The sequence below is a fragment of the Musca autumnalis genome, unplaced genomic scaffold (assembly GCF_047663935.1).
Source record: "Musca autumnalis isolate F117 unplaced genomic scaffold, ASM4766393v1 scaffold_4, whole genome shotgun sequence".
Classification (NCBI taxonomy): domain Eukaryota; kingdom Metazoa; phylum Arthropoda; class Insecta; order Diptera; family Muscidae; genus Musca; species Musca autumnalis.
Window position 1 is genome coordinate 19,945,473 of NW_027411977.1, and position 27,269 is coordinate 19,972,741.

The 27,269-nt window shown below is 29.3% G+C and overlaps 1 protein-coding gene across 1 annotated transcript in view; it reads left to right on the forward strand.

Annotated features, from left to right (window-relative positions):
- The window catches only part of LOC141404204 (uncharacterized), a 64,291-nt gene that overhangs the window by 20,587 nt on the left and 16,435 nt on the right, over nucleotides 1-27,269 (forward strand). Inside the window, exons 2-3 of the mRNA XM_073987569.1 lie at nucleotides 17,519-17,735; nucleotides 17,877-18,069. Coding sequence (XP_073843670.1) covers nucleotides 17,519-17,735; nucleotides 17,877-18,069 — 410 coding nt within the window. The remainder of the gene's footprint in view (nucleotides 1-17,518; nucleotides 17,736-17,876; nucleotides 18,070-27,269) is intronic.

Genomic DNA, 27,269 nt, shown 5'->3' on the forward strand with positions numbered 1-27,269 from the left:
TGATTTTAGGAGGTCCTAAATGGGACAATAAAAGTGGATTTTTTAAAGATTTTTAGGAGGTCCTAAATAGGACAATAAACGTGGATTTTTTAAAGATTTTTAGGAGGTCCTAAATAGGACAATAAACGTGGATTTTTTAAAGATTTTTAGGAAGATTTAAAAACCACAATAAACGTGGATTTTTTAAAGATTTTTAGAAGGTCCTAAATAGGACAATAATCATTGATTTTTTAAAGATTTTTAGAAGGTCCTAAATAGGACAATAATCATTGATTTTGTAACGATTTTAGGAGGCCCTTAAAGGGACAATAAACGCGTTTTTAACGAGTTTTAGCAGGACCTTTAAAGGGCAATAAACGGCGGTTTTTTAGCGTTTTAGTAGGACCTTTAAAAGGCAATAAATGCGGATTTTTAAAGATTTTTAGCAGGACCTTCAAAGGGCAATAAATACGGATTTTTTTTACAGATTTTTAGCAAGACTTTTAAAAGGCAAAATTTTTATTCACCTCTAAAATGTTCCTTTATTGTACAATTGGAACAATAAATCAGTGGACCATTCACAATTAATCTCTTAACTTTCCATCTCCATAAAAAGAGAAAACACAGTGAATTTTATTGAGACTAACAAATGCCTCTAATAATGACAATGGGCTGTTTGACTGACTATTAAATCCAAGTAATTGACTCATGACACAAAATGCTTGTGATACGATTTATTTGCTGTAACAACAACAATAAGAAAATTGTAACAATTTTGATTGCCGCGATTAATTTGAACTTGAAGGCGTATGTATATCTATTGTGACAGATATGCAAAGATAAAAATGACTAAGACGATTTAAGTTGGGGAATGTACCTACCTCTAGCATGCCGCAGAAAAAGATAACATTGTTTAGATTTATTTATTTGAACTTGAAATTGCAGAATATGTTGGGTTGGACTGACATATCCATATGGTAATGCTAATATACCAGAAAGGTAATGGGAATACAATGAAATGGTTTTAGGCCGATTATGCTATAGATACACCATATTTAACCTCAATTCCATTGTGTATTATTTATATCAGAGTAAAAAAATGCCGGTCACAGTGTTGACTAAGCGTATAAAAGTCGTAACTAATTTTATATATAATATTTGTGAAAATATAAATTTTGTTGTTAACTGTAAGTGTGTCCACTGTTAACTACAGCGCCTAATGTCATTTATCTTTGCACTTAAGACTCAATTCATTATCGTCGTCATCATCTTCATGTGAGGTACGTTGTAATGCGATCCTTATCTCTACCGACAATGCCTTGCCTTTTTGGCTGAACACAATAAGTAATCATTTATTGCTGACTATTAGTAATGCATTTCTTAGTGATCTTTTCGCTTAGATGCACCTCTGTTTGTCATGCCGTTGCTGCGTAATACCGGAATCCCTGTTCATATTTATAATTTCCCACTAAAAGGTTATTATTGTCATTTGGTTAATGCTCTATGATTAATTGTCAGACTTTTCTCTTTAGATACATAAATATGAGTGAAAGGAAATTTGCACTGTGGTAGGCTACGGACAAGAGTTTTTTTTTTTATATTTATGAATGATCCATTATTTTAAGCTGTTTACATTTGTTTTGTTCGACTGACACATTCTTTATATCTTTATTTCATTTGCAGTCTATGGCCAAATATACCTTCAAGGCTGAGGAAAAACAAACCTAAATATAATTTACATATTTATAAGTAAATATTCTTATAATAATAAAAACTTTAGTTAAGAAATCTTTAAGTTATTCCTTATATAACACAATAAATTACAAATTACACACTGTTTATGCCTTTTTCCATAATTAATTTTTTCTTTCATAATTCATGGTAAAATTTTGATACAATAGCACGAGCAAGTTAATATTTTCCATACGCCTATTTGTTGGACAAAATGGCTCATATACACATTCATCCGTACAATGAAAATATGCTTTCTTTGGGCCTGTTTCCAGTTTGATATTATTGTTAATTAATAAAGCATCCATTTAAAGTGGTTCCTGTCCAGTTTATGCTACTTTCCTGGGAAAAAGGATATGTAATCCTTAGAGGACTCATAATTTTTCACCAAAAGTTTTTCAAATATTTCATCCTTTCGCATTTGGATTCTCTTTTTCGTTGCTTTTTATTGCATACAATATCATTTCTCTCCAAAATGCGAACATTGTGGTAATTATTTATGGGCAAAAACGATGAATGTAAGGTACGGAATGCCTCTTGGGATAAGTCAAGGAGTGAGGTCCTGTGTTCCAAATTTTGTTAGAAAGTTGATTGTATTATTTTCAACAATATTTCATATGCAAAATTAATAAAAATTAATTATTTTCGACTATAACTGAAGTGTATCTATTATTATGAGCAGCAAATCTACTGCCCTTATTTGAAACATTACCTAAACATAATTCATTATACCCTCAGCATTTATGATTACGAGGGTATAAACACTTTCATACGGGCAAAATGTGCCTCATCGAAATAATGGTTTTAGACCCCAAGTATGTTTACCAAATTTGTCTTTCGTAATATTTTGTCCTAACTTAGTTTAAGTTCGAAGATGGGTTATGTCGGTCCACTCCTTTCGGTACCTCCCCCACAAAAGAAATGTTCGGAAAATGTGTACGCACGATAACTCTTGAAGAAATTAACCGAGTTGGTCCATACTTTGCACATCGTGAAATTTCTACCAGACTTAGATTATGTTCCAATATGGACTCAATCGGTCCACTCCTTCAGGTACCACCCACACAAATTTTCGGAATAGTTCAGTTTAGGAGCTGCTCTCGAATCGCTTTGATTTTTGTTGTAGCAACTTGTATTCACTGCCCCCCATATAACGGTAAAAGTTTCATCAGGGGCAAGTCTATACTTCCTGAGAAAATAGCCTGAAAGGTACAAAAAAGCCCTATGACACCGTGTGTAGTGGTTAGAGCGCAAGATAACTCTCGAACGGATCTGCTGATTCGGCGCACAATTTGGTCTTCTTAATATTTTGTGCAAACTTAGTTTAAGTTCGAAGATAAGCCATATCGGTCCACTCCTTCAGGTACCTCCTCCACAAAAGTTAAAAAATGTTCGGAAAAATTGTGCGCACGATAACTCTTGAAGGGAGTGACCGACAAAATTTTGGATAAATTCACTTTAAGACCTGCTCTCAAATCACTTTGATTTTTGTTGAAGCAATCTGCATTCTCTGCCTCAATTACCGAAGGTTTTCCTAGTGGCCCTGTTTACAGCGATATTATGTTTTTTCGCAGGCTAGTGTGATAAAAAATCTATCGATATCCCCGTAAATTTTTGAGCTTTAATCCTATCCATACTTTAGTCAGTGCATACGCCCAAAATTTTGAAAACCCCCCTAAATAAATAAGTTTTTTTTGGAAAAAAAGTATTTCAATCCACACAGGCTGAGGGAATGGAATATCTCTGTCGGCAAAGCCGACTGATACTTTTTTACTTGTTTTTTTTTTTTTATAAAAGGATTTAACACTTCATATTCGAACAGGTGGTGTGATGCCACTGGTAATTGTGTCATGGTTACAGTGTTTTATTTATAAATGCACTTAAAACAAGTAAAAAAGTATCAGTCGGCTTTGCCGACAGAGATATACCCTCAGCCTGTGTATATTGAAACAATTTTTTTCCAAAAAACGCATGTATTTAGGGAGTTTTAAGAATTTTGGGCGTTTGAACTGACAAAAATGTTGATTAGGATTTAATATCAAAAGTTTTGCGGAGGAGATACTAAAAAGAATGGATCTCCAGCCACTACATATGGTACCATAGGGGTTTTTAGAACTTCAGGGATGTTTGCTCAAGAAGTATGAACTTTCCCCTGAAACAACTTTTACCATCGCAATTGAGGCAGCAATGCAAGTTGCTTCAACAAAAATTAAAGTGATTCAAAAGCAGGTCTTAAAGTGAACATGTATCCGAAATTTTGAGTGGGAGGTACCGGATGGAGTGGACAAATATAGTCCATATTTGAACCTGATCTATATCTGGTAGACATATTAGGATGTGTAAAGTATGGACCAATTCGGCCTCTCCCTTCAAGAGTTACCGTATGAACAAATTTTCCGAACATTTTTGAACTTTTGTGGGGGAGGTACCTGAAGGAGTGGACCGATATGGCTTATCTTCGAACTTAAACTATGTTTGGACAAAATATTACTAAGACCAATCTTTGGACCGAATCGACAGACCTGTTCGAGAGTTATTTTGCGCTCCAACCTTCTCACACGGTGTCATAGGGTTTTTTTGCAACTTTCAGGCTATTTTCTCAGGAAGTATGGACTTGCCCCTGATGAAACTTATACCGTCGTATGAAGGGCAGTGAATACAAGTTGCTAAAGCAAAAATCAAAGCGATTCGAGAGATGGTCCTAAACTGAACTTTTCCAAATTTTTATGTAGGAGGTACCTGACGGAGTGGACCGATTGAGTCCATATTAAAACCTGATATAAGTCTGGTACACGTTCCACGATGGGCAAAGTGTGGACTAAATCGGTTACTCCCTTCAAGAGTTGTCGTGCGCACAAATTTTCCGAACATTTTCGAACTTTTGTGGGGGAGGTACCGGAAGGAGTGGACCGATATAGCTCATCTTCGAACTTAAACTAAGTTTGGGCAAAATATTACGAAAGCCAAAATTTGAACCGAATCGGTTCATCCGTTCGAGAGTTATCGTGCGCTCCAGCCAGCCAGACAGGCAGACAGACAGACAGACAGACGGACGGACATTGCTCAATCGACTCCAAATTGTCTAAAACACATTTCGTCCAAACATACTTGGGGTCTAAATCCATTATTTCGATGAGGCACATTTTGCCCGTATGAAAGTGTATATGGTAAATTTCAAATTTCTTTTGCAATTCCATTGGAAGAAAAGTTAAAAAATTTTTTGCGAGCACATCTGCAATTTTTGAAACATAGATTAAGAAAAAAGTCATGGTTTCAAATCTGTTCGCGTTCACAAAATTGGATGCTGCGCTCCAAAGTTATCGGGGGTTTTATTCCCTTATAAAGAACAAATATTTAAAAATTCCATTTTTGCTGTAATAAGAAAATGTATATATAAAGCGTTAACAGCATTTAATATCTATCCGTAGATGCCTAAAAAGTTACTTAATGTATTTCTATTTTCGCGGAAAATCAAGAAATACTGAAAAAATTTTGGAGTAAATTAAATTTATTCTAATTTAGAGTCCAAATAAAACTCGAAAAAAATAAATTAAAAATACGTACAGATTCTAGACAACGCGTAGAAAAATATGAGACCACAATTTTAACGATACGGTTTATAACTGTCATATTACAGCAACAACAAAAGACGAAAACTTAATATTCCAAATATTAGGTTTGTCCTTTTACGTACTGAACTTTACTGAACATTGTTTCTTCAGTAATGTTTAGCAACATTTCAATTATACAATTGTCAAAACTTTACTGAAGAAAAAATGTTCAGTAAAGTTCAGTACGTAAAAAGACAAACCAATTATTTCAAAAAAATATTTTTTTGTTTAATACGAAAAATAGAAAAAACATTTTTGGGAGTTATTCTACTATTTCTCTAAATTTCGATGCAAGGATTGACGGTCTTCGCTGAAATTTCTTCACGGAAAATGCGATGACAAACCCGAAAGTGTATTTGCTTACTTTGGTAAACAATAGAATTATGAAATAGAAAGTAATATTGAAATTACAACCAAAGAAAAAAACATAAAAGTTAAAAAACGTATAACTCGCGAATTCGTTAAAATCAGTTAAGGCGCATGCACTTTTCAGATGCAGCGAGTGCATCTCTATCAATATCTAGCGATTTTTCCACTTTTCATTCAGCGGCCAAAGTGTGCTGTCAGCTGCATCTTACTGTTAAAAAAACCTTTATGTGGGTAAAAATTGCGCGATGTACATAAGATTATAAGGCGCATCCGATTTCAGTGACCGCCTATAAAAAATACGTCATTATAGCAAATTTTAAACAAATTCGTCAAGAACCGCGGATGTGCTACCAAATTCTATTCTATACGAAATGCGAATATTACTCCAGAATCTCGGTAATTTATGCCTCACGGTTTTGGAAAATAATATAATCGCGTATAAAGGATTCCATTTATGTAAAAATAGCCAAAGAAAATCGCGGTTCAATGCGCGGAATCATCAAAATGTAATTTTGCAGAATTTCCTACTTTCAAGGTATCTATATCCGCCGTTTTAGTGGATGGATTTGAACGCGGAAGGGTTCATTAGATTCGACGCGTAAAAAAACTAAAATCACGCGGGGTTCAAGGGTACCTGAGTCAAAGTTGTACATTTTGAAGCCAAAAAATAGGTTTTTAAAGAAAATTTACGCACCAAAATTTCGACTTTGGACTCCTATTACTAGGGAGCTGCATGAAGCACACTCATGAGATATACATCAAACGACGTGAAATCACGAGTTCTACAATCCAATAAATAGTTTGGGTAATTATCTGGTTGCGCCCTCCAATTATAAGAAAAATTCAAAAAACCTAGATTTCAAAACTTCAAAATGTCAGCATCGATTTTAGGGGGATGCAGTGTATATATCGAAAAGTCATACATTAGAACCATGTTGCCCATGGGGTATACTTCAATTCTTTCTTTGAGCTCAGGTCCGAATTTTCCGTGGTTTAACCAGAAATCAAGATAGAACACAAAAAAACTTGTAAACTTCAACACATTTTTACCCATTTTTTAATATTACCACCAACGCAGCTTCCACGAAAATTATTTGTTATGGTTCATTTTATGCGACCCCGACTAAAACACTTCAATTAATATAAATATATTCATATTGTATAAAATATATTGACATTTAGCGACTTATTAAATGGTGAACCTCAACTTCAACGATTGTTAAACCTTTTTGAATATTACCATATACCCTCGTTAGCATAAATGCTGAGGGTATAAAAATTGTGCGCACGATAACTCTTGAAGGGAGTGACCGATTTGGTCCATACTTTACACATTCTAAAATATTTACCAGATATAGAGCAGGTTCGAATATGGGTTATATTTTCCGACTCCTTCGGGTACCTTCCACACAAAATTTTGGATAAATTCACTTTAAAACCTGCTCTCGAATCACTTTGATTTTTGTTGAAGCAATCTGCATTCTCTACCTCAATTACCGAAGGTATTCCTATTCCCTGTTTACAGCGATATTATGTTTTTCGCAGGCTAGTGTGATAAAAAAGCCCTATCTATCGATATCCCCTCAAATTTTTGAGCTTTAATCCTATCCATACTTTAGTCGGTGAATACGCCCAAAATTTTGAAAACCCCCCTAAATACTTAAGTTTATTTTTGGGAAAAAAGTATTTCAATCCACACAGGCTGATACTTTTTTACTTGTTTTTTTTTTATAAAAGGATTTGACACTTCATATGCGAACAGGTGGTGTGATGCCACTGGTAATTGTGTCATGGTTACAGTGTTTTATTTATAAATGCACTTAAAACTAGAAAATAATTTTTCATGATGGAATCTCTCAAATAAAACGCTTGTTTGAGAATTTTGCCTTTTTTAGGCGAAGATCATTTTTAGCATTAATTTTTTAATTAATTTCTCGTTGGAAAACGAGCTTTATGATCAATAATGCATCTGAAAAAGAAAATCCAACGACTCGAACCCACACACCCACCACTATGTGACATGACATGTTTCGCCTTTGGTAATGAAGGCTCCTCAGACATATCGGATGTAGGACGGCTTCGCTATCATCTAACTTTTAATATTGTCCCAATTGTTAATTCAAATACAAGAGTTTTATTTGAGAGATTCCATTATGAACAATTATTTTCTAGTTGTAAGTGCATTTATAAATAAAACACTGTAACTTAATGTTTTTAATTATGTTCATAACAAAATTATAGCCAATTTAGGCCTAAAATATTGATAAAAAAAACTTAAAATATCTGAAATCGTGTAGTACCGTTATAAAAGGGCTAAACCAAAATCTGGACTTATGTCCATAATTTTTAGTGGGGATGTTCCTGTACCATTCGGAACTACAAATGCCAACTTTCAGCCAATTCGGGTTGAAAATGAAGATAGAATCCTTAAAATACTTTAAATCGGGTGGTACCGCTATATGGGGCCATTTTGGTTTTGGTTTCATATTCATGTATTGTCATCCAAATCTGAGAAGTGTGCAAAGTTTTATTGTATTATTTGATTAGCTTATTGACCTTTGGTACTTTAGCAAATAAAACAAGGAGGTTTATTGCTTTTTCCCAACGTTTCGTCACTTTCTTGGTAACGTCATCAGGGGAAATCGTCTATTAAATAAAATAAAATATTTCACAATTTCATCAGTGCGAGAATGATCTTAGAATTGCCAATAATTTTAAACTTACAATATTATTATAAGGCGTTTTTTCATTAAATCTTATATTTAAAACATAAAAGACAATTCACACGACTTAGAACTAATATCACAGCGGGTTACTTTATTGCGATTCCATAACTGCAGCTTATATTGTCAGTATCTTCTTTCATGTTTATCGTTCTGTCAATGTTTTTTTGGATATGTAAGCTTTCTATAATCAGTCTCTTCTTTTCATTTCTCTCTTTATCTATTATTTGCACATTGTCAAAATCTGGAGAGTGACCTGTGCACTATAGGTTAAACAGCCCATTTTACTGGCCAAAAGTCAGATTTCGCACTTTGTATTTTCACTTATTTTGTGTTACTTCCTTGTAAGAAACCCTTCAAATATAATAAAAATAAAATTTATTTTTGTATGAGAAATTATACCGTTACATGGGAGGCTGCCAAATATGTATTATCCAAATATCTTTAAAAACTTGTTAACGAAATATGTTTACTTGTATACATTCAGGGTGAAACAAAATCACAATATTAGCATAAGTAACGATTTGATTAGAAAGTATTCGATATCTATTTATCAAAAATGACCTCCTTTCATCATTTATTTGTATAAATAGTTATTAAATGGGTGTTAACTTTGAATTTTCGAAGAAAGTTGAAAATTTTGAGGTTATGTACGCTTTTAAAGTCTCGGCAACGTTCGGCAATGAAAGTGAAAATTGAAATTGGTTCATTAACTCGTGCCAAATCTAGAAAATTTTATGTGATTTTGCGTAAATTTGCTCGGCAAGAATTATACAACTTTTTTTAGGTTACCATATTTTCCATAGTATTAACTTTTTTGAAGTCAAGCTTAAACCTCTTATTAAATAATGTTAGCCAAATTGGAGTCTACAGCATTCTGCTGTGTTCTAAAGTCAAATTATTTACAAATCTTTTGTAAATATATACAGTTATAGTCAAAATATGTCACATCGTATTGTGGGATTTTCAAGGTAATAATTTTAAGGCATATTCACATTAAAACTAAAACAAAACACAACAAAAAAGCTTCTGAACTTATCGGACGTCGATGCCTTGAATTCTGTAGACAAATAACAGACCTTCCAGTTTTTGTCCCCAAAGGGTTAAGGTACCAGTTGTGTATTTGGTCCATAAAGGGTTAATTTTTTGGCCCACGTTGTTCCATTTTTCTCCCTGAATCTAAAAACGCTATATTAACATAAACCAAATACTTGTTTTAATTTTAAGACTTTTGGCCAATAAAATGGCCCGTTTGACCTATAGTGCTGTGTTGAGAACATGTTGTGCTAGCGCTGTTGTTTCCTTTTGTTTTTCTATGTCTAGCTTGTGTTCAGTCATTCGTGTACTCAGAGTTCTTTTTGTTGTTCCGATGTAGATCTTATTACATTTCTCTTCTGGTTTACCTTTGCATTCAATTTGGTAGACCACATTGCTTTGTTGTTGTTTTTCTATAGGTGTTTTTGTATTCGTAAATAATGTGCGTAATGTTGTGTTTGGTTTGTATGCAAAGCTGGCATTGTTGTTATTTATTATTTGACGTAGGTGATAACTGTCAAAAAGGCCAGGAATATATGGAACACTGTAAAATTTTTTAGGTGATGAGTTTTCCTTTGTCGTCATTGAATTGTCTTCATCTTTTTTGATTTTTCTCTTTGTTTCTTCTATTAAATTATTTATGATTTTTGTTGGGAAGCTGTTATTTTTCAAAATGTTTATTACTGCCATTGTATTCTTGCTGTGGAATTGTTCGTCACTAATAGATAAAACGCGATAAATGAGATTTTTGGCTGTGTTAAGTATTTGTGTCTTTGGTTGTGTTGTGTTGAAATTGATTAGTCTTCCAGATGAAGTTTCTTTCGAGTACCAATCAAGTTTTAGTTCGATTGGTCAACTGCAACTGTAAGGAAAATGAGTTACTAGATTTGAACCAAAATCGGAGTGTACCACTATATAGGGGCTATAAGATAAAATGGACCCATATTGGTTTTGGTTTCATATTCATGTATTGTCATCCGAATCTGAAAAGTGTCCAAAGTTTTAGTTCGATTGGTCAACTGCAACTATGTTAAAAACGCGGTGGGAAATTGAGGCCACAACCTTCAAAATACAAAAAATCCGGAGATAATGTTCTACGGACACCAAAGCAAGTTAAATAAAACACTGTAAAAATATATAAAGTCATACCTATATTACAAATTGATTTATCTAAAAAAATATTTGTGATTTGCAATTTAATTTCGTTATAAAGACAAATTCCCCTCCCAAAACCCGTTACAAATGACAATAAAAAATATTTATTAACTATTTTATGATCAGCAATTGGCGATGATGATAGACAGGTAGTACACGCTGTGACTATTTGCGTTGTTTTACAATTGTATTCCGTATGGTCAGTTTCGAATATAAATTACAATTTATTTTTCTCCAATAGATTAATAGATTAGTGATGAACAAAACGCAGATTGGAATTAATATTCTAAATTTATTACAACGTTACTACAAAAAAGGCATTCGTCGTACAAGTATATACAAATACATGTATGTATCTATGTATGTATGTATTAAAATGATAGTTGTTTTTATACCATTTTTTTTGATAATAAACAGACGTTATCGAAAAAAATCGGGGATTTTTTTTGTTCTCAAAATATTTGGAAGATCCCATGCATGTATGTATGTCAACCATCTTTGAAAACATACATAAGTTATGTATGTTTAATTGCTGCAATCAATTGTTGCTCAAGGTGGTGCAGTACTACATATAAAAAGTACCCACTAAAAGGTGGAGTTAAGTAAAAAAAAACAACAAAATATTGATGCAAGCTATTGCAAGAAATTTTTTCGGTAATTTACACAACAACTTTTCCGATATCATAATGATAAAATGTATGTTCAATCTTCTTCTTTGACGCGAACTACTAAAAAACAGCAATGTCAACAATTTGTTAAACTTTTTTTTTAAATTTTTTTGGAATATCCATATCCAATGGATATCTTTTATTTTACCAAGTTACAAAAATGCTTATATTTATAAATTTTTAAGCTCTAAGCGGCGGTAATGTTATATGGTGGCTATATAAAAACGTGTACCTATAGTGAAACTTTTTTGCAGGGATGCTCCCTACTCACTAAGATCTCAAAATGTAATTTTTCAGCCCATGTGGTTCAATAATGTGGCCAGAAATCTTAAAAAAAATTAAAAAAAAATTAAATCGGAGGTAAGGTTATATGGGGCCTATATCAAGATGTGGACATATATTGACAATTGTTGGAAAGGATATTGTTTATTCGTAGATAACATTATATTTCAATTTTAGCTGAATCGGTTGATTATTGTAGGTAAAATCCTGAAAATACACAAAAACTGGTGGTACAGTTATAGGGGGTTTATAACCCAGGGTCGCAGCTAATATATTGAGAAATTAATAGTTTGAAATCTAAATTTGTGCACCATTAGAACAGCGGGCCACAGCGAAACTTTTTAGTTATATCCTACGGAAAAAGAACTAATTGAAAATATTCATTAAAAAAGTTCAAATAAATCCGTTTGCTTTACTGAACTGTAAAGCAAATACAATTACTTCTAAACAGATCTTAATACGTCAGGCACCAATAACTCTTAATATGGTCCAAACAAAATCGACATATTTCTTTGAGATTTTGAGTATTTTTTAACGAAAAAAGTTAATTTTGTAGATTTTGTAATTTTGTGGACCATACAAAATCGATGAATTTCCTTCAGATTTTGAGTATTGTTTTTTAACGAAAAAAGGTAATTTTGTAGATACTGTTACTACAAATACATCGGTACAACCAAATATATTTTCTTTTTCCCTCTTTGCTATCTTGTTTTCTATCACTTCCCGTAAAATTTGTGGAAATTTATGACAAAAATAATTTTTTCAACAATAAGAAAGAAAACTTGTGTTGTGGGCGTTGTTTAAAAATTTGATATAATCCAATATTTTGAAGAACCTTAAACTGAACTTATGTGCACACATTTTGGAATGAAAAAAAAATAAAGTTTTGAGTTGAAAATTCTATTAAAATATTTGAGATTTATGGTTCACACTAGCCAGAAGACGGATATATTAGACCAATAGCTCTTTTCATAGAATTTCTGCTGATCTCTTCATAGAAGTCCAGTAGGTTTCCCCATAGAAGATCATAATGATGATGATTTTATAAGAGAATATTTAAAAAATATTTATTCAAGCACGTGTATTTCTTAAAGAATATTTTTTCAAGCACACGGATTTTTTTAAGAATATTTTCTCAAGCACGTGGATATTTTTTTTATGTTTTAAACACTTTGATTTTTAAGAAATTTTTCCTCAAGCACATGAATATTTTAATTTTTTTTTTCAAGAACGTGCACATTATAAGGAACATTTTTCAAGGACGTGCATTTTTTATAGAATATTTTTAAACCACGTGATTTTTTCAAAGATTTTTTTTAAAGCGCGTGGCTTTTTTAAAGAACATTTTTCAAGCACTTGTGGTTCTTACAGAGTGGGTTTTTTAAAGAATATTTTTCAAACACGTGGATTTTTTGAAGAATATTTTTCAAACACGTGGAGTTTTTAAAGAATATTTATTAAATAACCAAAAAGTTTTAAAGATTTTTTTTCAAGCACTTGGATGTTTTAAATAATTTTTTTTTCAATCAAATGGATATTATGAAGAATACTTTTCAAGCTCGTGGATTTTTTAAAGAATATTTTTCAAGCACTTGGATGTTTTAAATAATTTTTTTCAAGCAAATGGATATTATGAAGAATACTTTTCAAGCTCGTGGATTTTTTAAAGAAAAATTTTCAAGCATGTTATTTTTTTAAAGAATATTTTTTAGCACGTGGAATTTTTGAAGCAAGTGGATTTTTTTAAAGAATATTTTTCAAGCACGCACATTTTTTAAAGAACATTTTTCAACCACATGGATTTTTCAAGCACGTGGATATTTTAAAGATATTTTTTCAAGCACATGGATTTCTTAAAGAATATTTTTTCAAGCACGTGGATTGTTAAAGAATTTTTTGCAAACACGTGGATTTCTAAAGAATATTTTTCAAACACGTGGTTTATTAAAGAATATTTTTCAAGTACGTGGAGCTTTTTAAAGAAAATTTTTCAAGCACGTGGATATTTTAAAGAATATTTGTTCAAGCCCGTGGATATTTTAAAGAATATTTTTCAAGCACGTGGATATTTTCAAACAAGTTGATTTTTTTAAATATTTTTTTTTCAAGTACGTGGATATTTTAAAGAATATTTTTCAAGCACGTGGATACTTTAAAGAATATTTTTCAAACACGTTGATTTTTTTAAATATTTTTTTTTTCAAATATGTGGATATTTTAAAGAAAAATTTTCAAGCACGTGGATATTTTAAATGCTTCAAACAAGTTGATTTTTTTAAATAATTTTTTTCGAGCACGTTGATATTTTAAAGAATTTTTTCAAGCATGTGGTTATTTTCAAGAATTTGTTCAAGCACGTGCATATCTTAAAGAATTTTTTCAAGCACGTGGATATTTTATATTTATCAAACACTTCATTTTGATTTTTAAACAATTTTTTTCAAGCACGTGGATATTTTAAAGAATTTTTTTCAAAGATTTTTTTCAAGCACGTGGAGAATATTTTTTCATATTTTAAAGAATATTTTTCAAGCACGTTCTTTTTATAAAGAATATTTTCCAAGCGCTTAAATTTTTTAAAGAATATTTTTCAAGCACGTGGATATTTTCAATAATTTTTTTCAAGCAAATGGATATTATGAAGAATACTTTTCAAGCTCGTGGATTTTTTAAAGAATCTTTTTCAAGCACGTGGATATTTTAAATAATTTTTTTTCAATCAAATGGATATTATGAAGAATACTTTTCAAGCTCGTGGATTTTTTAAAGAATATTTTTCAAGCACTTGGATGTTTTAAATAATTTTTTTCAAGCAAATGGATATTATGAAGAATACTTTTCAAGCTCGTTGATTTTTTAAAGAAAAATTTTCAAGCATGTTGTTTTTTTTTAAAGAATATTTTTTAGCACGTGGAATTTTTGAAGCAAGTGGATTTTTTTTAAAGAATATTTCTCAAGCAAGTGGATTTTTTAAAGAATATTTTTCAAGCACGTACATTTTTTAAAGATCATTTTTCAACCACATGGATTTTTCAAGCACGTGGATTTTTTAAAGAATATTTATTGAAGCACGTGGATATTTTAAAGATATTTTTTCAAGCACATGGATTTCTTAAAGAATATTTTTTCAAGAACGTGGATTGTTAAAGAATGTTTTGCAAACACGTGGATTTCTAAAGAATATTTTTCAAGCCCGTGGATGTTTTAAACAATATTTTTCAAACAAGTGGTTTATTAAACAATATTTTTCAAACATGTGGTTTATTAAAGAATATTTTTCAAGCACGTGCATATTTTAAAGAATATTTATTCAGACACGTAGATTTTTTAAAGAACTTTATGCAGTCAAGTGGATTTTTTAAAGAATATTTTTCAAGTACGTGGAGCTTTTTAAAGAAATTTTTTCAAGCACGTGGATATTTTAAAGAATATTTGTTCAAGCCCGTGGGTATTTTAAAGAATATTTTTTTTTTCAAGTACGTGGATATTTTAAAGAAAAATTTTCAAGCACCTGGATATTTTAAATGCTTCAAACACGTTGATTTTTTTAAATATTTTTTCAAGCACGTGGATATTTTAAAGAATTTTTTCAAGCACGTGGTTATTTTAAAGAATATTTTTCAAGCACGTGGATATTTTAAAGAATATTTTTCAGGTACGTGGATATTTTAAAGAATATTTTTCAAGCACGTGGTTATTTTAAAGAATAATTTTCAAGCACGTGGATATTTTAAAGAATATTTTTCAAGCACGTGGATATTTTAATGAATTTTTTCAAGCACGTGGATATTTTAAAGAATATTTTTCAAACAAGTTGATTTTTTTAAATAATTTTTTTCGAGCACGTGGATATTTTAAAGTATTTTTTCAAGCATGTGGTTATTTTAAAGAATTTGTTCAAGCACGTGGATATTTTAAAGAATTTTTTCAAGCACGTGGTTATTTTAAAGAATATTTTTCAAGCACGTGGATATTTTAAAGAATATTTTTCAGGTACGTGGATATTTTAAAGAATATTTTTCAAGCACGTGGTTATTTTAAAGAATAATTTTCAAGCACGTGGATATTTTAAAGAATATTTTTCAAGCACGTGGATATTTTAATGAATATTTTTCAAGCACGTGGATATTTTAAAGAATATTTTTCAAACAAGTTGATTTTTTTAAATAATTTTTTTCGAGCACGTGGATATTTTAAAGTATTTTTTCAAGCATGTGGTTATTTTAAAGAATTTGTTCAAGCACGTGGATATTTTAAAGATTTTTTTCAAGCACGTGGATATTTTAAAGAATATTTTTCAAACAAGTTGATTTTTTAAATAATTTTTTTAAGCACGTGGATATTTTATATTTTTCAAACACTTCATTTTGAATTTAAATAATTTGTTTCAAGCACGTGGATATTTTATATTTTTCAAATACTTAATTTAGATTTTTAAATAATTTTTTTTCAAGCACGTGGATATTTTAAAGAATTTTTTTCAAAGATTTTTTTTCAGGCACCTGGAGAATATTTTTTAAAGAATTTTTTTCAAACACGTAGATATTTTAAAGAATATTTTTTCAAACACGTTCATTTCATAACAAATTTTTTCAAGCACGTGGATATTTAAAAGAATATTTTTCAGACACGTTCATTTTTTAAAGAATGTTTTACAAGAACGTGGATATTTTAAAGATTATTTTTCAAACACGTTGATTTTTTAAATAACTTTTTTCAAGCACGTTGGCATTTTAAAGAATTTTTTTCAAGCACGTGGATATTTTAAAGAATATATTTTTCAAGCACGTTAATTTCTAAAATAATTTTTCAAGCACGTGGATATTAAAGAATGTTTTTCAAGCCCGTGGATATTTTAAAGAATATTTTTCAACCACGTTGATTTTTTAAATAACTTTTTTAAAGCACATGGATATTTTAAAGAATTTGTTTTCAAGCAAGTGGAGAATATTTTTTATAGATTTTTTTTCAAGCACATGGATATTTTAAAGAATATTTTTCCAACACGTTGATTTTTTAAATAATTTTTTTAAGCGCGTCGATTTTTCAAAGAATGTGGATATTTTAAAGAACATTTTTCAATCACGTGGCTTTTTCAAAGAACATTTATAAAGCGCTTTGATTTTTTAAAGATTTTTTTCAAGCATGTGGATATTTTAAAGAATATTTTTGAGGCATCTCCAAACTAGAAACGTGGTTTTAAGTCTATTTTTTGACGCATCGACACCATCTAAGTTTAAACCTTTATTACTGGATGCACCATCCAAGCATTACAGTCATCTATTACAAGGAATATCACCGGTTACGGAATTTTGTTATCAATTCGAACTTTTAAGATACGTTCACTGTGTAGCTTCCTTCAAAGCTCTTTTTGTATGTGGGTTTTCAATATGACTTTAGTCCCTATTTCTCATTTGTTTCTCCATTGTAAAGACCCTATGTGATAAATTACATATAAACAAATTAATTTCTTTCACAATATCCAATGCATTTATCCCTTCTAACGAGAAAGGAAAGACAATTTACTGAAATTCATCACCATCAAATGAGCCACTTTTCGCACTATCAAATAAAATCTTTTATGTTCTAAGTAATCCCGACACAAAGCATTAACACCAAGTACATACATATAATATGACAAGGCCAACGCTTTTAATGTTGCAAAATAACCCACAATATTGATGCAATAATAGAAAACCCCTCCTGGATTACAGTCATCCCAATTCATCAAATGGTTTGTGGAAATTCAATATTTGTAATTGAAAGCCTCTTAACACGTGTTGGGGAAAAAAACATTAAATTCTAACAATTTCCATTAAATTCTATTGTTTGGATTTTGGTTTTTCCAAGAAAGGATAAATGGAACATCATACATTAATTCCTTCATTGATGCGGCTAATAATAATAATAAAAATAGAAAACAAAAAAATATTCTGTGTTGATTTTTGTTGTTGTTTTCTTTCAGGTGCCTATTGACCAACAACTTCATTGGCCTATTGGGTATGCTGACCACTTTGTTGTTGAAAGTCTATCTGCCGCCGGAAGTCTTTGAAAAATACAATAAATGGGACTGTGTGGGTAAAGTGGTGTGGCGATTTTTTGGCCTAAGTTCCGGTTGTATAGCAGCCGTCATGGCGATTGAAAGGTGGATGGCATTGGCTAGGCCATTTATTTATCACAAGGTAAGTGAGTGGGGGAGGAATCATATCCATCTTTGTGTTATTTTGTGGGTTAACTTTTTATTTGACTTTTCTTCGCCACGCTTGAAAAAAAAACTCTTATTGTATTTGTTCAATTCACCTATTTTTCTTTTTTTCGCTCAGCACATAACCTATGAATTGGTGCGTAAAACCATAAAATCCCTAATACTAATAGCTGTGGTCATCACATTTTTACCCTTCTTCGGTTTTGGCGCCTACATGGACGATAGCAACCCCGAGAAAATTAAATGTTTACGTTATCGTGATGCTGAAGGTTTTTGGAATAAAACTTATTCAGTGCTGTTTATGTTATTTGGTAAGTTCCACATTCACATTTCAAATGTTATCATTAACAAAACTTTGAGATACATTGGCGTATGAACAACGACAAAACTCATTCGATCCAGGGTTATAATTACGACTTGAAAAATATTTTTTGGGATGAACCAACATAAAGAATTTTTTTGAAGCACGTGAACTTAAAAACTATTTTTAAAGCATGAGGATCTTTAAACTCTATTTTTTAAAGGATTTTTTTAAGAAAAAATTTAAAGCACTTGGATTTTTAAAGATTTTTTTTTTCAAGGACGTGGACTTCTTAAAGAGAGTTTTTTCAAGCACGTGGATTTTTTAAAGAATATTTTTCAAGCACGCGGATTTTTAAAGAATATTTTTCAAGCACGTGGATTTTTTAAAGAATATTTTTCAAGCACGTGGATTTTTTAAAGAATATTTTTCAAGCACGTGGATTTTTAAAGAATATTTTTCAAGCACGTGGATTTTTTAAAGAATATTTTCAAACACGTGGATTTTTTAAAGAATTTTTTTGAAACACGTGGATTTTTTAAAGAATATTTTTTAAGCACGTGGATTTTTTAAAGAATATTTTTCAAGCACTTGGATTTTTTAAAGAATATTTTTCAAGAACGTGGATTTTTTAAAGAATATTTTCCAAGCACGTGGATTTTTTAAAGAATATTTTTCAAGCACGTGGATTTTTTAAAGAATATTTTTCAGGCACGTGGATTTTTAAAAGAATATTTTTCAAGCACGTGGATTTTTTAAAGAATATTTTTCAAGCACGTGGATTTTTAAAAGAATATTTTTCAAGCACGTGGATTTTTTAAAGAATATTTTTTAAGCACGTGGATTTTTTAAAGAATATTTTTCAAGCACGTGGATTTTTTAAGGAATATTTTTCAAGCACGTGGATTTTTTAAAGAATATTTTTCAAGCACGTGGATTTTTTAAAGAATATTTTTCAAGCACGTGGATTTTTTAAAGAATATTTTTCAAGCACGTGGATTTTTTAAAGAATATTTTTCAAGCACGTGGATTTTTTAAAGAATATTTTTCAAGCACGAGGATTTTTTAAAGAATATTTTTCAAGCACGTGGATTTTTTAAGGAATATTTTTCAAGCACGTGGATTTTTTAAAGAATATTTTTCAAGCACGTGGATTTTTTAAAGAATACTTTTCAAGCAGGTGGATTTTTTAAAAAATATTTTTCAAGCACGTGGATTGTTTAAAAAATATTTTTCAAGCACGTGGATTTTTTAAAAAATATTTTTCAAGCACGTGGATTGTTTAAAAAATATTTTTCAAGCACGTGGATTTTTTAAAGAATATTTTTCAAGCACGTGGATTTTTTAAAGAATATTTTTCAAGCACGTGGATTTTTTAAAAAATATTTTTCAAGCACGTGGATTTTTAAAAAAAATATTTTTCAAGCACGTGGATTTTTTAAGGACGATTTTTCAAGCACGTGGATTTTTTAAAGAATATTTTTCAAGCACGTGGATTTTTTAAAGAATATTTTTCAAGCACGTGGATTTTTTAAAGAATATTTTTCAAGCACGTGGATTTTTTAAAGAATATTTTCCAAGCACGTGGATTTTTTTAAACCAATTTTTTAAGCACGTGGATTTTTTTAAACAAATTTTTCAAGCACGTGGATTTTTTAAAAAAATATTTTTCAAGCACGTGGATTTTTTAAAATATATTTTTAAGCATGTGGATTTTTTAAAAAATATTTTTTAAGCACGTGGATTGTTTAAAAAATATTTTTCAAGCACGTGGATTTTTTAAAGAATATTTTTCAAGCACGTGGATTTTTTAAAGAATATTTTTCAAGGACGTGGATTTTTTAAAGAATATTTTTCAAGCACGTAGATTTTTTAAAGAATATTTTTCAAGCACGTGGATTTTTTAAAGAATATTTTTCAAGCACGTGGATTTTTTAAAGAATATTTTTCAAGCACGTGGATTTTTTAAAAAATATTTTTCAAGCACGTGGATTTTTAAAAAAAATATTTTTCAAGCACGTGGATTTTTTAAGGACGATTTTTCAAGCACGTGGATTTTTTAAAGAATATTTTTCAAGCACGTGGATTTTTTAAAGAATATTTTTCAAGCACGTGGATTTTTTAAAGAATATTTTTCAAGCACGTGGATTTTTTAAAGAATATTTTCCAAGCACGTGGATTTTTTTAAACAAATTTTTCAAGCACGTGGATTTTTTAAAAAAATATTTTTCAAGCACGTGGATTTTTTAAAATATATTTTTAAGCATGTGGATTTTTTAAAAAATATTTTTCAAGCACGTGGATTGTTTAAAAAATATTTTTCAAGCACGTGGATTTTTTAAAGAATATTTTTCAAGCACGGGGATTTTTTAAAGAATATTTTTCAAGGACGTGGATTTTTTAAAGAATATTTTTCAAGCACGTAGATTTTTTAAAGAATATTTTTCAAGCACGTGGATTTTTTAAAGAATATTTTTCAAGCACTTGGATTTTTTAAAGAATATTTTTCAAGCACTTGGATTTTTTAAAGAATATTTTTCAAGCACGTGGATTTTTTAAAGAATATTTTTCAAGCACGTGGATTTTTTAAAGAATATTTTTCAAGCACGTGGATTTTTTAAAGAATATTTTTCAAGCACGTGGATTTTTTAAAGAATATTTTTCAAGCACTTGGATTTTTTTAAAGAATATTTTTCAAGCACGTGGATTTTTTTTAAGAATATTTTTCAAGCACGTAGATTTTTTAAAGAATATTTTTCAAGCACGTGGATTTTTTAAAGAATATTTTTCAAGCACTTGGATTTTTTAAAGAATATTTTTCAAGCACTTGGATTTTTTAAAGAATATTTTTCAAGCACGTGGATTTTTTAAAGAATATTTTTCAAGCACGTGGATTTTTTAAAGAATATTTTTCAAGCACGTGGATTTTTTAAAGTATATTTTTCAAGCACGTGGATTTTTTAAAGAATATTTTTCAAGCACTTGGATTTTTTTAAAGAATATTTTTCAAGCACGTGGATTTTTTTTAAGAATATTTTTCAAGCACGTGGATTTTTTAAAGAATATTTTTCAAGCACGTGGATTTTTTAAAGAATATTTTTCAAGCACTTGGATTTTTTTAAAGAATATTTTTCAAGCACGTGGATTTTTTTTAAGAATATTTTTCAAGCACGTGGATTTTTTAAAGAATATTTTTCAAGCACGTGGATTTTTTAAAGAATATTTTTCAAGCACGTGGATTTTTTAAAGAATATTTTTCAAGCACGTGGATTTTTTAAAGAAAATTTTTCAAGCACGTGGATTTTTTAAAGAAAATTTTTCAAGCACGTGGATTTTATAAAAAATATTTTTCAAGCACGTGGATTTTATAAAAAATATTTTTCAAGCACGTGGATTTTCTAATGAATATTTTTCAAGCACGTGGATTTTATAAAAAATATTTTTCAAGCACGTGGATTTTCTAATGAATATTTTTCAAGCACGTGGATTTTCTAATGAATATTTTTCAAGCACGTGGATTTTTTTAAAAAAAAATTTTCGAGGACATGGATTTTTTTAAGAATATTTTTCAAGCACGTGGATTTTTTAAAGAATATTTTTCAAGCACGTGGATTTTTTAAACAATAGTTTTCGAGCACGTGGATTTTTTAAAGAATATTTTTCAAGCACGTGGATTTTTTAAACAATAGTTTTCGAGCACGTGGATTTTTTAAAGAATATTTTTCGAGCACGTGGATTTTTTAAAGAATATTTTTCAAGCACGTGGATTTTTTAAAGAATATTTTTCAAGCACGTGGATTTTTTAAAGAATATTTTTCAAGCACTTGGATTTTTTAAAGAATATTTTTCAAGCACGTGGATTTTTTAAAGAATATTTTTCAAGCACGTGGATTTTTTAAAGAATATTTTTCAAGCACGTGGATTTTTTAAAGAATATTTTTCAAGCACGTGGATTTTTTAAAGAATATTTTTCAAGCACGTGGATTTTTTAAAGAAAATTGTTCAAGCACGTGGATTTTTTAAAGAAAATTTTTCAAGCACGTGGATTTTATAAAAAATATTTTTCAAGCACGTGGATTTTCTAATGAATATTTTTCAAGCACGTGGATTTTCTAATGAATATTTTTCAAGCACGTGGATTTTTTAAAGAAAATTTTACGATCACGTGGATTTTTTTAAAAAAAATTTTTCGAGGACATGGATTTTTTTAAGAATATTTTTCAAGCACGTGGATTTTTTAAAGAATATTTTTCAAGCACGTGGATTTTTTAAAGAATATTTTTCAAGCACGTGGATTTTTTAAAGAATATTTTTCAAGCACGTGGATTTTTTAAAGAATATTTTTCAAGCACGTGGATTTTTTAAAGAATATTTTTCAAGCACGTGGATTTTTTAAAGAATATTTTTCAAGCACGTGGATTTTTTAAAGAATATTTTTCAAGCACGTGGATTTTTTAAACAATAGTTTTCGAGCACGTGGATTTTTTAAAGAATATTTTTCAAGCACGTGGATTTTTTAAACAATAGTTTTCGAGCACGTGGATTTTTTAAAGAATATTTTTCGAGCACGTGGATTTTTTAAAGAATATTTTTCAAGCACGTGGATTTTTTAAAGAATATTTTTCAAGCACGTGGATTTTTTAAAGAATATTTTTCAAGCACGTGGATTTTTTAAAGAATATTTTTCAAGCACGTGGATTTTTTAAAGAATATTTTTCAAGCACGTGGATTTTTTAAAGAAAATTTTTCAAGCACGTGGATTTTTTAAAGAAAATTTTTCAAGCACGTGGATTTTTTAAAGAAAATTTTTCAAGCACGTGGATTTTTTAAAGAATATTTTTCAAGCACGTGGATTTTTTAAAGAATATTTTTCAAGCACGTGGATTTTTTAAAGAATATTTTTCAAGCACGTGGATTTTCTAATGAATATTTTTCAAGCACGTGGATTTTTTAAAGAAAATTTTACGATCACGTGGATTTTTTTAAAAAAAATTTTTCGAGGACATGGATTTTTTTAAGAATATTTTTCAAGCACGTGGATTTTTTAAAGAATATTTTTCAAGCACGTGGATTTTTTAAAGAATATTTTTCAAGCACGTGGATTTTTTAAACAATAGTTTTCGAGCACGTGGATTTTTTAAACAATATTTTTCGAGCACTTGGATTTTTTAAAGAATATTTTTCAAGCACGTGGATTTTTTAAAGAATATTTTTCAAGCACGTGGATTTTTTAAAGAATATTTTTCAAGCACGTGGATTTTAAAGAATATTTTTCAAGCACGTGGATTTTTTAAAGAATATTTTTCAAGCACGTGGATTTTTTAAAGAATATTTTTCAAGCACGTGGATTTTTTAAAGAATATTTTTCAAGCACGTGGATTTTTTAAAGAATATTTTTCAAGCACGTGGATTTTTTAAAGAACATTTTTCAAGCACGTGGATTTTTTAAAGAATATTTTTCAAGCACGTGGATTTTTTAAAGAATATTTTTCAAGCACGTGGATTTTTTAAAGAATATTTTTCAAGCACGTGGATTTTTTAAAGAATATTTTTCAAGCACGTGGATTTTTTAAAGAATATTTTTCAAGCACGTGGATTTTTTAAAGAATATTTTTCAAGCACGTGGATTTTTTAAAGAATATTTTTCAAGCACGTGGATTTTTTAAAGAATATTTTTCAAGCACGTGGATTTTTTAAAGAATATTTTTCAAGCACGTGGATTTTTTAAAGAATATTTTTCAAGCACGTGGATTTTTTAAAGAATATTTTTCAAGCACGTGGATTTTTTAAAGAATATTTTTCAAGCACGTGGATTTTTTAAAGAATATTTTTCAAGCACGTGGATTTTTTAAAGAATATTTTTCAAGCACGTGGATTTTTTAAAGAATATTTTTCAAGCACGTGGATTTTTTAAAGAATATTTTTCAAGCACGTGGATTTTTTAAAGAATATTTTTCAAGCACGTAGATTTTTTAAAGAATATTTTTCAAGCACGTGGATTTTTTAAAGAATATTTTTCAAGCACGTGGATTTTTTAAAGAATATTTTTCAAGCACGTGGATTTTTTAAAGAATATTTTTCAAGCACGTGGATTTTTTAAAGAATATTTTTCAAGCACGTGGATTTTTTAAAGAATATTTTTCAAGCACGTGGATTTTTTAAAGAATATTTTTCAAGCACGTGGATTTTTTAAAGAATATTTTTCAAGCACGTGGATTTTTTAAAGAATATTTTTCAAGCACGTGGATTTTTTAAAGAATATTTTTCAAGCACGTGGATTTTTTAAAGAATATTTTTCAAGCACGTGGATTTTTTAAAGAATATTTTTCAAGCAAGTGGATTTTTTAAAGAATATTTTGCAAGCACGTCGATTTTTTAAAGAATATTTTGCAAGCACGTCGATTTTTTAAAGAATATTTTTCAAGCACGTGGATTTTTTAAAGAATATTTTGCAAGCACGTGGATTTTTTAAAGAACATTTTGCAAGCACGTCGATTTTTTAAAGAATATTTTTCAAGCACGTGGATTTTTTAAAGAATATTTTTCAAGCACGTGGATTTTTTTAAGAATATTTTTCAAGCACGTGGATTTTTTAAAGAATATTTTTCAAGCACGTGGATTTTTTAAAGAATATTTTTCAAGCACGTGGATTTTTTAAAGAATATTTTTCAAGCACGTGGATTTTTTAAAGAATATTTTCCAAGCACGTGGATTTTTTAAAGAATATTTTTCAAGCACGTGGATTTTTTAAAGAATATTTTTCAAGCACGTGGATTTTTTAAAGAATATTTTTCAAGCACGTGGATTTTTTAAAGAATATTTTTCAAGCACGTGGATTTTTTAAAGAATATTTTTCAAGCACGTGGATTTTTTAAAGAATATTTTTCAAGCACGTGGATTTTTTAAAGAATATTTTTCAAGCACGTGGATTTTTTTAAGAATATTTTTCAAGCACGTGGATTTTTTTAAGAATATTTTTCAAGCACGTGGATTTTTTTAAGAATATTTTTCAAGCACGTGGATTTTTTAAAGAATATTTTTCAAGCACGTGGATTTTTTAAAGAATATTTTTCAAGCACGTGGATTTTTTAAAGAATATTTTTCAAGCAAGTGGATTTTTTAAAGAATATTTTGCAAGCACGTCGATTTTTTAAAGAATATTTTTCAAGCACGTGGATTTTTTAAAGAATATTTTGCAAGCACGTCGATTTTTTAAAGAATATTTTTCAAGCACGTGGATTTTTTAAACAATAGTTTTCGAGCACGTGGATTTTTTTAAAGAATATTTTTCAAGCACGTGGATTTTTTAAAGAATATTTTGCAAGCACGTGGATTTTTTAAAGAATATTTTTCAAGCACGTGGATTTTTTTAAGAATATTTTTCAAGCACGTGGATTTTTTAAAGAATATTTTTCAAGCACGTGGATTTTTTTAAGAATATTTTTCAAGCACGTGGATTTTTTAAAGAATATTTTTCAAGCACGTGGATTTTTTAAAGAATATTTTTCAAGCACGTGGATTTTTTAAAGAATATTTTTCAAGCACGTGGATTTTTTAAAGAATATTTTTCAAGCACGTGGATTTTTTAAAGAATATTTTTCAAGCACGTGGATTTTTTAAAGAATATTTTTCAAGCACGTGGATTTTTTAAAGAATATTTTTCAAGCACGTGGATTTTTTAAAGAATATTTTTCAAGCACGTGGATTTTTTAAAGAATATTTTTCAAGCACGTGGATTTTTTAAAGAATATTTTTCAAGCACGTGGATTTTTTTAAAGAATATTTTTCAAGCACGTGGACTTTTTAAAGAATATTTTTCAAGCACGTGGATTTTTTAAAGAATATTTTTCAAGCACTTGGATTTTTTAAAGAATATTTTTCAAGCACGTGGATTTTTTAAAGAATATTTTTCAAGCACGTGGATTTTTTAAAGAATATTTTTCAAGCACGTGGATTTTTTAAACAATAGTTTTCGAGCACGTGGATTTTTTAAAGAATATTTTTCAAGCACGTGGATTTTTTAAACAATAGTTTTCTAGCACGTGGATTTTTTAAACAATATTTTTCGAGCACGTGGATTTTTTAAAGAATATTTTTCAAGCACGTGGATTTTTTAAAGAATATTTTTCAAGCACGTGGATTTTTTAAAGAATATTTTTCAAGCACGTGGATTTTTTAAAGAATATTTTTCAAGCACGTGGATTTTTTAAAGAATATTTTTCAAGCACGTGGATTTTTTAAAGAATATTTTTCAAGCACGTGGATTTTTTAAAGAATATTTTTCAAGCACGTGGATTTTTTAAAGAATATTTTTCAAGCACGTGGATTTTTTAAAGAATATTTTTCAAGCACGTGGATTTTTTAAAGAATATTTTTCAAGCACGTGGATTTTTTAAAGAATATTTTTCAAGCACGTGGATTTTTTAAAGAATATTTTTCAAGCACGTGGATTTTTTAAAGAATATTTTTCAAGCACGTGGATTTTTTAAAGAATATTTTTCAAGCACGTGGATTTTTTAAAGAATATTTTTCAAGCACGTGGATTTTTTAAAGAATATTTTTCAAGCACGTGGATTTTTTAAAGAATATTTTTCAAGCACGTGGATTTTTTAAAGAATATTTTTCAAGCACGTGGATTTTTTAAAGAATATTTTTCAAGCACGTGGATTTTTTAAAGAATATTTTTCAAGCACGTGGATTTTTTAAAGAATATTTTTCAAGCACGTGGATTTTTTAAAGAATATTTTTCAAGCACGTGGATTTTTTAAAGAATATTTTTCAAGCACGTGGATTTTTTAAAGAATATTTTTCAAGCACGTGGATTTTTTAAAGAATATTTTTCAAGCACGTGGATTTTTTAAAGAATATTTTTCAAGCACGTGGATTTTTTAAAGAATATTTTTCAAGCACGTGGATTTTTTAAAGAATATTTTTCAAGCACGTGGATTTTTTAAAGAAAATTTTACGAGCACGTGGATTTTTTTAAAAAAAAATTTTCGAGGACATGGATTTTTTTAAGAATATTTTTCAAGCACGTGGATTTTTTAAAGAATATTTTTCAAGCACGTGGATTTTTTAAAGAATATTTTTCAAGCACGTGGATTTTTTAAAGAATATTTTTCAAGCACGTGCATTTTTTAAAGAATATTTTTCAAGCACGTGCATTTTTTAAAGAATATTTTTCAAGCACGTGGATTTTTTAAAGAATAT